The sequence below is a fragment of the Pinus tabuliformis genome, chromosome X (genome assembly GCF_031772625.1).
Source record: "Pinus tabuliformis cultivar Carrire ecotype Pingquan chromosome X, CPIR1, whole genome shotgun sequence".
NCBI classification, from domain to species: Eukaryota; Viridiplantae; Streptophyta; class Pinopsida; order Pinales; family Pinaceae; genus Pinus; species Pinus tabuliformis.
Window position 1 is genome coordinate 1,174,967,925 of NC_142308.1, and position 12,036 is coordinate 1,174,979,960.

At 29.5% G+C, this 12,036-nt stretch overlaps 1 protein-coding gene across 1 annotated transcript; it reads left to right on the plus strand.

Moving 5' to 3' along the window:
• The first annotated feature begins 10,983 nt into the window (after positions 1–10,983).
• On the plus strand, positions 10,984–11,717 carry LOC149144121 (uncharacterized). Its single transcript, XM_089452039.1, has 3 exons — positions 10,984–11,147; positions 11,276–11,340; positions 11,448–11,717. Exons 1-3 carry the CDS (start codon positions 10,984–10,986, stop codon positions 11,528–11,530), a joined length of 312 nt encoding a protein of 103 aa, XP_089308165.1. The 3' UTR covers positions 11,531–11,717.
• Positions 11,718–12,036: the final 319 nt, after the last annotated feature.

Consider the following 12,036-nt stretch of genomic DNA (forward strand, 5'->3'; position numbering starts at 1 on the left):
CTCTAGTCTAATTGGCCAATGATCCGAACTTAGAAATGGTAGAATGGTTACTTCTAGAGAAACATCTCTTCCTAGTAATTCTTCTGAGAGCAGGAACCAATCCAAGCGACTGAAAACTTGATGGTGACCTCCTCTATGATTATTCCAAGTGTAAATTCCATTTTTTGTGTTTATGTCCACTATCCTTAGATCTTTGATCATTTCCCAGAATAATTGTGTCGATAGGTCTAAGTGCTTGATGCCTCCTTTCTTCTCCTCCATATTTTTTATGAGGTTAATGTCACTCCCTACTATCCATAACTAATCCCTATGAATGTTTCTTATGCATCTCTGGTCACTCAAAAAACCATATTTTTCTCCTAGAACTGAGGGGCTAAAAATGATGAATAGATAAATCTCCTCCTTCAATCCCACACACTGGAATCACCTGGATAAAATGTTCTAGCACACCTCCCAATTCTAGAAGGATATATCCTTAGGATTCCAAACTATTGCCAAACCTCCTATACTACCCTTGGCATCAATGGTCATTGAATCACACCCCTTCCAATAATTGTCCATAATCTCTACTAGCTTCTCACTTGAGACTTTAGTCTCTTGTAAGAATATGATTTCTGATTTCTCCTTCTCGATTATGTCCCTTAGGTAATTCTGTTTCCCCTTGCCATTGAGACCCTGAATGTTCCAGGAAACTATTTTCATTGAGGAGGGGGTATAACTAGGGGAAAATACCCTGAAATCTCATTAACTTGACTAGAGTTGATGAGAAATTCGCCAACATTCTTAATTACCTCTTTGGTGATGTTTCTTCCTTTTCAACTGTGTTCTTCTATAGCTTGACCTTTACTTCTACTTGGTTGGGAGGGACCTTCACTCAATGAGTTAGGGGCCTTGAGATCTCATTCCAATGCCATATTGTGTTGCCACCATTGAGTGAACAAGTGGAAAATATGGTGCTTTTGTTCCATAGGGATGTCCTATGCTTCAACTCTACCCCAAATTTTGAGAAATTCCAACATCATGCACTCCTCTACACTAAGGTTCTCCTATCTATCCTCTACTTCCAAAATCATGCTAGTGTCTATGAGAAGATCTTTAATATCTAGAATTCTTGAAGAGTCTTATGGGGTTCTCCTCTTATGGTTTGGTTTATCTCTATGGTTGACCTCATGACTTTCAACTTCCATGGGTTTCTCCATGAGATGCTCCCCTCGCATTGACTCCTCTTCTGCCTCTATGTGCTTCACTAATGATGAGAACTAATTAACATCAAGGATACCTTAATTTTTTGCTGCCTTATTTTGGGTTGGTTTCTCCGAATGGTTTCTGGCATTTTTGGTTTTTTTATTGACTTCTTCTTGGAAGCCATTTGAGTTCATTTGAGCATTTCTCTCCTGATTATACATGATGGCGAATGGGAAGTACCTAACCAGGTGACTGTATTCATGGCATTGTATGCATTTAAATGGAATGTTCTCATAGTCTAATGGATAAGTCCAAATCTCATAATGGTACTCAATGTCAATTGATTCCAGAAGGGGTTTTGAAATGTCCATGTAAATGCATTTCTTGTGTATGAGGTGTGCCTCCTCCTCTTTGTAGTTTTAGAGATCTTTATAAGGTCTCCAGTGGCATTGTCAATACCCTCAAAATATATGATTCCCATAAGTCTTCAGGTAGAGAGAAGAGCCATACCTAGACTGGGGCTACGAGGAGCTTCTCTTTTTGTTGGTTATCGCACTCCTATCAGAATCACATGAATACCCGACATTATTCATAAAGTAATGTCCGCTTTCAATGATTCTCTTTCACTATTCCATATCAAAAAATATTACCATGAAAAATACTTTCGGCCTCAAGAAAAGTTCAACGTGTCCCTTTGGTCACCACTTTGTTTGAATTTGTTTCATTATGTCTGACACTCTGGGCCAGATGCTCATGAACTTATAGATTGGAGCATGATCTTTCTATGCTGATGTGATTCCTCCAAATGGTTGTTCGAAGATACAAATTTAGAGTTTTTTTATGCCTTTGGAAGACATCTCCCCTTACGTGGGATTTCCATTATGCCCTAAGAACAGGGGTTTCATTCTTGCCACTATTTCCATCTGAAGAGCCTACTACCCCTACCATAGGTTGGTGAGATCTAGTAACCACATATCGATAGGAGGGGGTTGCACCCCTCCCAGTGGCTCCACTCATTCGACCACTTAGAATGACCTTAATCATAATATAAAACCATATCTATAGTGAATAGATCCATGATTGAACTTCTAATCCTACTTATTTAATTTTTTTTACTTAAAAACCCTTAAAATTACTGTGAGTTTTATTTTTGATCTATTATAAAAAAAGTTTTTTATTGATGAAATTTTGATAATACTAACTTTGCATTTTATTTTTGCAAATTTTTAGGTTGATGGAAATAATCCTAAATGCTAGGAATATGACTAGATATGACTAGAGTGAGGAAATAAGGGAATATCTAGACAAATGGGGAAGGAAAGTTATATCCATCAACGAATAAAGAACTGTACATGTAATACAATCACTTGTGTAAAGAAATCCAATTTGTTATGAAACCATAATTCCTCAAATTGCAAAACAGTAAGCATATTCCAATGCAATTACCACTTGGAATCATTTTGTAAAATTTCCAATGATTTTTGAGAACATAGTTACTGATTACCTATTTTTTTGAGGTAACAAAAAATCACCCGATTTTGAAAAGTTGTTATTCAGAATACACCTTTTTTTTAAGCATTTTGTTGAGACTTCAAATTTTCTAATGTATTAAGTGTGAATATATATATATATATATATATATTTTTTTTCTCTTTTTTTTTTTTAAATGTTGATTATTTTACCATTTTTCAAGTTGTCTTATTCATCTTCTTGTTTTTCGTTCTAAGATGTTTATTTTTTAAGGATTTTTCAAACATTTGTTTTTTTTCTTCTTCTTTGCAATGTTTTTTTTTTTAATGAACATAATAACATTAATATTTTGAGGTTAGAAATTTGTATATATTCATATATGTTAATTAATATTTCAATACATATAAAATAATTGTCACTAAAAATATCAATTTTAAACACTTGACAAAAAATACACATTTTACATATAGATATAATTAAAAAAATATGTATTTGAGGACTTTTTCGCTAAAAAATGACATGTTAAATAAAATATTTTTATCAAAAAATTAAATAAAAAAGTTCAAAAATAACAAATTTTATGAAATTCATATTTAAAGAGGATGACAATTTAACTAATTTTTCAAAAAAAAAATGATCCAAATAAGATTTAAAGTAATTTTTATTTTTTTGAGAAAATAGAATATACAATTAAAAAAAATCAATAAATTTAAATATATATATATATATATATATATAAACTGGAAACATAAAAAAATACAAATACATAAAAAAAAAAAATGGAAAAAAAAAATTAACAAAATCTAGAAGAAAAAAACATCACAACAATTTTTTTAGAAAATTAACTCAACAAAAACATTAAAAATAAATAAATGAAAAAAATAAAACATAGGAAAAAATAAAAATTAAAAAAAAACTGTTTTAGATAATAATTATAAAAAAAACATAAAAATAAAATAAAAAAATAAAACAAATATTAAATAACAAAATAAAAACTATTAAAAATAATAATTAAAAAGAACAATTTAAAAATAATAAAAAACAAAACATAAACTATTAAAAATAATAATTAAAAAGAACAATTTAAAAATAATAAAAAACAAAACTTTTTAAAAAACAATTAAAAGGAAAAAAGATTAATTAGAAAAAAATAATTAAAAAATCAAAAATTCGTTACCTGGGCCTGGATGGGCTAGGAGCTGTGGTGTCTGCCAAGGGCCAGGCCCTCTAGGAGTTGCGGGGTTTTCATATATATATATATATATATATAAACTTTTGTTTTATTAATTTTTTAAATTTTGTTTAAAATGTTTTTTTGAATTATTATTATTATTAATTTATATTTATATATATATATATATATATATATATATATATATTTGTTGATGGAAAAGAAATAATATATTAATTAATATATATATATATATATATATTTTATTTTATTTATATAGTTTTTGTTTTATTATTTTTTTTTAAATTTTGGTTAGATTTTTTTTTTTGAATTATTATTATTATTAATTTTTTTTAATGTCACTCACATATATATATATATTTCTTTCTATTTTTTTCTTTGTGATTTTTGCCCAAAGATGTTGGTACAATTATTATGGATCACAGAAGTCTTAATTCAAGAAAAAATATGTTTTATTTTTTTTCAAGTTTTTGTTGTTGGTTTTTTCTTCTTGAATTTAAGTGTATTTTTTTAACTTTTAATGTTTTTTTTTTCAAAGTTTTATTTATTTTTTACTTATTTATTATTATTATCCAATTTTAGAGTCATAACCAAGCCATACACCATATTGGTTTAAGAGACCCCCTTGTTTGTAGGACAAGGGATTCACCTCCCCGCAACAATTTCACTGCTAAGTCTATGAAGGCATACATATGTTACCCTTCTCTAGTTTTAAACCTGTGACCTCTTACGAGAAAACACATGCTCTTAACCATTAGGCCCACTCATGTTGTCTGTTCTATTTTAAAACTCATGCACGCTCAGGCTCTTATTGGTTTTTAAAATGTTTTTTTTTTTTTTTTTCATTTTTTTTTGTTATTTTACTTTAAATCTTATCTGAATAATATTTTTTTTGGAAAAAGAAAACTTAAAATATCATATTTTTTAATATAAAATTCATAAAAATTTCTTAAATTTTGTTATTTTTTCAACTTTTTTATTCATTTTTTTTAATAAAAATATTGTATTTAACTTGTCGTTTTTAGCTTTGTGGGGTTTTGATTTTTTTTTATAAAATTAATTTTCTATTTTTTTTTAATTATTATTTTTAATGTTTTAATGTTCTTTTTTTTTGGTTTTTCTTTCAATTTTTTTACAAGTTTAAATTTTTTAAATGTTTGAATTGAGGCTTCTGTGATCCATAACATTTATAAGAAAAAAAAATTCAGCATAAATCACATGCAGAAAATATTTGTCAACGTTTCAAACCAGCGAGTGTGGTTCATCGTCAAGACAAGTTGAAGAAAGAAATCCAGCTTAGCATGTTAAATAGTCTGAGCAGAGCCTCCAACAGCTAACTTGACCAACGACTAATTTTGACTTTAGGACCAGGGTCATAATTTTTATTTTTTCTTTTGTTTCTTTATTTGTTTTGTTTTTTGTTTTTTTTAATTTATCTCATCAATATTATTTATTTATTTTTTATGTTTCACAAATTTTCAATTCTTTTTTTTGAATTATGTTTTTAAAAATATTTTCCTTTTTTGTTTAAATTTTTTTGTATGTTAATTGCCTTTTATTTTTACATTTTTATGTTTAATTTTTTTTTTATATATTGTAATTTTTTTCATGTTTTTTATGTTTTAATATATATTTTTATTTACTTATTATTATTATCTTTAATTTATTGTGTTATTTATTGTGTTTTGTTTTGTTTTGTTTTTCAATGTTTTCATATTCTCAATATATTTGAATGGATATATATTTTAAAATAAAAAGTATTTAAAAATGATAAATTTAAGAGAACTTTTTTCGTTGATGGTGTATTTTTTGAAATCAATAAATTTCTAAAAACAACATTTTTTGGATAATCTTTAATATATTTATTAGTTTTGATTTATTAAATTTAAAAGAAATATAATTTTAATATTAAATTAATATATATATAAACATGTTCGTTATTTTCATAATGAACCCATTTAGAATTCATGATAGTGGTTCGTCAAATTATGATGAAAATTTTGGGAGACACCACAATTTGAGTGAATGCCATCAACGCCAAAATAAAATGCCAAGTAAGACGAAGCCAATTTCATCATGTCCTTTCCTTTAAATGTTAAGGACATGAACCCTTGTAAAACGGCCGGAATGGCTTTGGTACTTCGCAAAACAGGTTAAAATTTAGGGTTGACATGCGGCCAGCCCACATATAAGAGTGTTTTTGTATGGTAGTTTTGTACTTGGTTTGAGAAACTAAGGGTGGTCTCAATTGTGATTTTGAGAAGGACCAAGGATCTTTAATTCTAATTGTAAATTAAAGGTCGTGATTGCCCTAGTTGTATTGTGGAACAACCACGTCATTCAAGATAAAACTATTGAATGGCTAGATGATGATGGAGAAAGAAAGGGAAAGTAAAGTAAAAATAATTGTGATTAAATAAGTGAAAATAAAGTAAAAATAATAGATTAAAATATCTAGATTTAATGGTTTAGATTTATATCGAACTCAAACATTCTAGTTGTGGAAAAGAACATAGATGATTGCAAAAGGTGATAAGAGCCTCCAAAATATTAATGATGGAAGGTTTCTCATGATACAATCAAATAGCTATATATCTAAGGGATAAAGAAAACACTGAATTTGATGAATAATATTGTCAAAAACTCATTGGAAATAATAATATTGTCAAAAACTCATTGGAAATATTAAGAAGAATAAAATATCCAATTGAACAAAACAAAAGGAAGAATTGGAAATGATAATCCCACTCCTCTTCCCAATATTGTTTTCCTCTTCCCAATATTGTTTCAAAACAGAGTTCAAACACTTACAGCAATCAGTTAACCATGCTGCAAACACCGCCAATTACTTAAAAAACCAGAAAGATTATAATTATCCCAGTTATCCACACAATCTTAAATATACAAGAAAAATACTATGTAACATATGAAAATACTCACATAGTAAACAAACTCTGTCACGAGTTGAAACCAAAACCCTTATGATTAAATCGTTAAATTGTGGTCACAATTCATTATCTCGCATTATTTTTTTTCCAAACCTCTCATAGAAATATTACATATGTAGATGCTTCACCGAGTAGAGGAAACCATCACGAGTTAATAGAAATCAATTTGATCTATTTAAACAACCAGGATTAAAGAAACATCAATGCACCTGGTCCAAAGAAACATCAATGTACCTTGTCCAGCGGATCCATCACATAACATGCTATAAAGTAAATGATCAAATTATTGATCAATTAAATCAATATTTGAAGTTTGATATAAGTGAGTTATTAAGAAGAAAAGGGATTCCATTATTTTCAAGTTAGTTGTTTAGTTTCTTTGTTTATCTTTTTATGTTTTATATGGTTATTGCGCTAAGAGGCTCATTCTACAGCGCAGTTTGAGAGGATGTGTAAGTTTGTCTATTCATTCTACAACCCAGTATAAGAGAATGTGTAAGTTTGTCTCTCTCTCCATGTCCTTTACAAAAAAAGAATTATATTCCAAATTAAAAAATAATGTAGGCTATAGTTAAAAAAATGAATATGCTATAAAGTTATTAGAAGTAAAAAAATGTATGAGTCACATGTTTAAATTTTATACTTTTCAAAATATTTCAACTAGAGATTTAAATAAACTATTTGAAAATTTATGTTAACTAATTTATGTGGATATCAAAAAAATATTATGGTTAAAAAATTTATTTGGTCTTATATACTCTATTTAGCATTCAAAAATACAATTTAAACAATGAAAAATAACACATTGTATTTTGCATTCTAAAATTTGCACGTGAAGAAATTTGATATTTCAACAAGAGATATAAATAAACTATTTGAAGATTTATGTTAACTAATTTATACTGGTATCAACTTCATATATCTATATATAGAAAAAAATTAACTTTTTATGGTTAAAATTTATATTTGGTCCTATATATACTTTATTTAACATTCAAAAATACAATTTAAACAATGGAAAATAACACATTGTATTTTGCACTCTATTAGCATTCAAAAATACAATTTAAACAATGAAAAATAACAGATTGTATTTTTTTGCACTCTAAAAAAATTTGCACCCGAAAAAATTTGATATTTCAACTAGAGATCTAAATAAACTATCAACTTCATATATATCTATATACAGAAAAAAAAATTAAGTTTTTATGGTTAAAATCAACTTCATATATATATTTATATATAGAAAAAAATTAAGTTTTTATGGTTAAATTTTTTATTTGGTCTTATATATACTTTATTTAGTATTCAAAAATAAGATTTAATGAAAAATAACACATTGTATTTTGCACGCCAAAAAAGGTTGTATGTGACGACATTTGATCCTTTTGGGCTCACATTAGATTCGTAGTTAAGATGGATCTATACTGATGTATTTCTTAAACAAGCATGAAACAAACATTTGTACAACAAAAAAAGTAAAAGCTAGCAATACTTAAATGCAAATGAAATTCCTCCGTATACATATCATATTAGAAAACAATATAACTTAAAACTCAAAAAGTGTAAAAAATGTATAAATAATATTATGGACATCATTTATATTTATATTTAATTATTTTAAATATTTATTTATTTTTATTTTGAATAAAACAAACATAAATTACTATCTTTTACTTTACTAGTTAATGAAGAGTAATACATTACCAGACACAACTTTACTAGTTAATGAAGAGTAATATATTACCAGACACATTTTCTAGCCGGTGGGCGAGAATGATTATGTCCAAAGCACTATGAATTCCATATGCATTATTGTGGGACATGACAAACCTAAGAGGGTCATACCTAATGAGTGGAAATAGTTGAAATTCTTATGGTGGTTCAATACATACTTATTTTTGTAAGTTTCCATGGGGTCTCCCTTGCTCTGTATCAGCAAAATTTTAGCAGCAGCCCTATTATGGAGTTGTCGGTGGTTATCATATTGGTTCATTCTCCTTTTTTACTTAGCCCCTGTACACTTCTACCGCCATGCTAGAGTTGTTGGTGGTTATCATATTGTTTCATTCTCCTTTTTAACTAAGCCCTTGTACACTTCTACCGCTAGTCTCCATTTGAAATGTTTTTTTCAAAATCAGGCAATGCTAAAATTGATGATTTCACAAAGGTGACATGCACAACTTACGACTGCTTTGCAATTTTTTGAACATCAATTAATTCATTATTACACGCCTAGGAAGAAGAACATGTGATTTATATATTATTAACAATGGTTCTAGAAGGTGTAAAAAAGGCCGATAAGAATGCTAAATTGAAATAATTTTTTTTGAAATAATAATTGTTATATTAAATTTAGTTTGTTTAGTATATTTATATATATTTTTTTAATTTATAATTTGTAATCATGTGTATTATAAAAGAATGGAGTGCCCATATCAAATAAATATTATGAGAATAATTCATAATTAAAATTGTTATTTATTAAATGAGAGAAAAATATAGAGATTGGTCAATGATTATGATGTAGAATTTTTTTGAAAATGTTTATGTATTAACCAAAATCCTATAAAAATTAATATTTGAGTGAGTGATATTTAATAGATATGATTTTTTTTTAAGTTTCATTCATTTAAATAATAAAAATATTAAATTTATTTACTAATTAAAATCTAATAATCTGATAATACATAAACCATTACAATATTAATACAAAAGTTAATTTAAAAAACCTTACAAATAAAATGTTTATTTACAATCTATAAAAAAAATACTTCTAATTACTTTTCCATCTCCTAAATTTTGAAGGCTTATCTAAAACACATTTCCAATTAAAAAAATCTTTCTTAACACTTTTCATACACCTGGTCTCCATATATATATTTTTTTATATATATTTTTTTAACTTATTATTTTCCATCCTACAGACAGTTTTCCTCAATATTTGTTTTGCTTATTAATTGTTATCATGAAAGTCTTCATCTCCTTTTAAAAACTATCATAATTTTGCCGACCCAAGCCATGCTCCATATCCTCAGCAAAATTAAAACACTCCCTTAATACTTATGTCCTCTTATATCCTCAGGAAAATTAAAATACACTCCCAAATACTGCGTAAATATAGAAAAATATTCCAACCCTCTTATTACCAATCACATCAGTGAAAGTCTTATTACCAAACACATCAGTGAAAGTCTTCGATTATTGTTTAAGAGAAAGTGTCAGTAGCTATTTACAAATGTTATAGATATAGCCCTTGTATATGGGTCGTTGTATATGTGTAGGAGTGGGTAGTTGGCCTTTGAAAATTGATTTAAAATCAAACACAATACATACGATTTTAAAAAACTTTTATCACGTTGAAACCTATTCAAATTGACCATCAATCTCAATGATCCAAGAAGTACTCACTTAGTTTTGTTTTAGAAAACGAAAATAATATTTTTTATTAAACATGCATTGTCAGACATTACGATGAACCATGAAAAATGACATGTCTGCTAGTCACACGAAAGTCTTGCAGCTCTGCTGACTGAAACCTAAACGATTCTTCTCTCTGTCGTACAATAAATAAAAATCCTGCTGCTGATCGTTCACAGCAGGCCCACTGTCAACCTCCAAAAGACCTATGCTACTAATCATTGTCAAGCAGATTGAATCAAAACTGCTAAAAGTAGCTGAAATAGTTGGCAACTGGGAGTACCATGTCTGAGCCACCCTTGAAATGGATTGCGCAACACATTATTCTCTAGACCAGACACATTGTAACACAGTCCCATACCAATTGTCACGACCACATTCTAACTTATACCATAAATAAAAAGATTGTTGTTACCTAACCCCTACAAGTCACTTCCCACCGTGACCACAAGGGAATCGGCACCATGGTATAAGATTATAATTCATGCGCAAAACTTATTTCACTTTGTATTAACAGGTTATGACTTACCAACATATTGGTTTTCACGCCTGTATAGTTACGTTACACCTTACTCGCTCCAGCACTTATGCAACAACCTTAATGTATTGAATACTTGTTCATTTAACACGGCACCAGGTGGTAAGCGGATGTTAATCCAGCTCATCCATCCTGGGGCCAGGTGGAAAGAAGCCATGTGATTGCCATGTGAACGTTCAGAGGGTTGTACATCTATGGTTTTCGCGCCAGCCTTCCCGCTCATACGAACGATGGCGATCACTCCATCTAATCGTAGGGCTCAGATTGGTTCAAGGGTTTGGCCGGAATCATATAAGCCACCGGGTTCTTCGGCCTCAGTTCATTTGCGTCCAGAGCGAACCTCAGCTCAGCAGAACTTCCTCCGCACCGCACCAGTTCTGCCACTCTCTCTCGGGTATGAACCTCTCTGTTCATAGCAATAGTATACAGGTTTACAGTCCTGCACTTTGACAATTTATTATGTAGCTCATTGATCCTTTGCTTTCCTCTATTCCAGTTAACGATGGTGTATTTTCTGTGCAGGAGGGTTTGGACTTTACAGCTTCTACTGCCTGCAAGGAGAGTGTGCTGGTCCACGGTCATTCCGGGTGAGTCATCATTCTTGTAAGTGTTGTCAGGGTGTCTGTTGTTAAGTGGAATGGAGGTCTCCACAGGCCGAAACGAGACTTATGTCTTGTTATTCATGTGTTCTCAGGTCTGGATATTATTGTTCAAGCCCTGGTTGCGATTTACAGGCGGCCTCTCCCCATGCCGGACCTGTATCTCGTGAAACCCTGAGGGTTTAGCTATGTTGTTTACGGCTACAAGCCCTTTGTAAATCTGTGTAAATGGGTACTTGGAACTGAGTTCAAATCTCTGTTTCGAATTGATACAGTTAATTCAGAGTTCATATATTCAAGTATTTTGCATGTTTAATAGAACCCTTATGTTACTGTTTCTGTTACGCCTTTCTATTGGGCTATAGTCCCTTATCAGGCTCCTGAAGCAAATATTGTGAATAGTTTACCTGTGAATTGAACATCTTATGCTCGGCTACGGCCTCTTAACGGATTAACGTTGATTTTGTTATTACACTGCCGACTATATCTATGCAGCTTCTGTTTATTTGATGTTCAATTTAATGTTCTCATTCATACGCTAGTGATATTCCACGGGGTTACCCAACTGTCTGTTACCACAGTTTAATATGGTCATGCGTATGAAGTTAATGCCCTATGGGCTTACCACAGTAAAGGATTTGTTCTGCATGTAACGTTAATACTCATCTTGTACAGCTAAGTGAT

Coding starts and splice junctions, on each gene's coding strand:
- LOC149144121 (XM_089452039.1), top strand. CDS start 10,984: ATGGCGATCACTCCATCTAATCGTAGGGCTCAGATTGGTTCAAGGGTT. Junction 11,148..11,275: donor GTTCTGCCACTCTCTCTCGG/GTATGAACCTCT, acceptor TTTTCTGTGCAG/GAGGGTTTGGACTTTACAGC. Junction 11,341..11,447: donor CTGGTCCACGGTCATTCCGG/GTGAGTCATCAT, acceptor ATGTGTTCTCAG/GTCTGGATATTATTGTTCAA.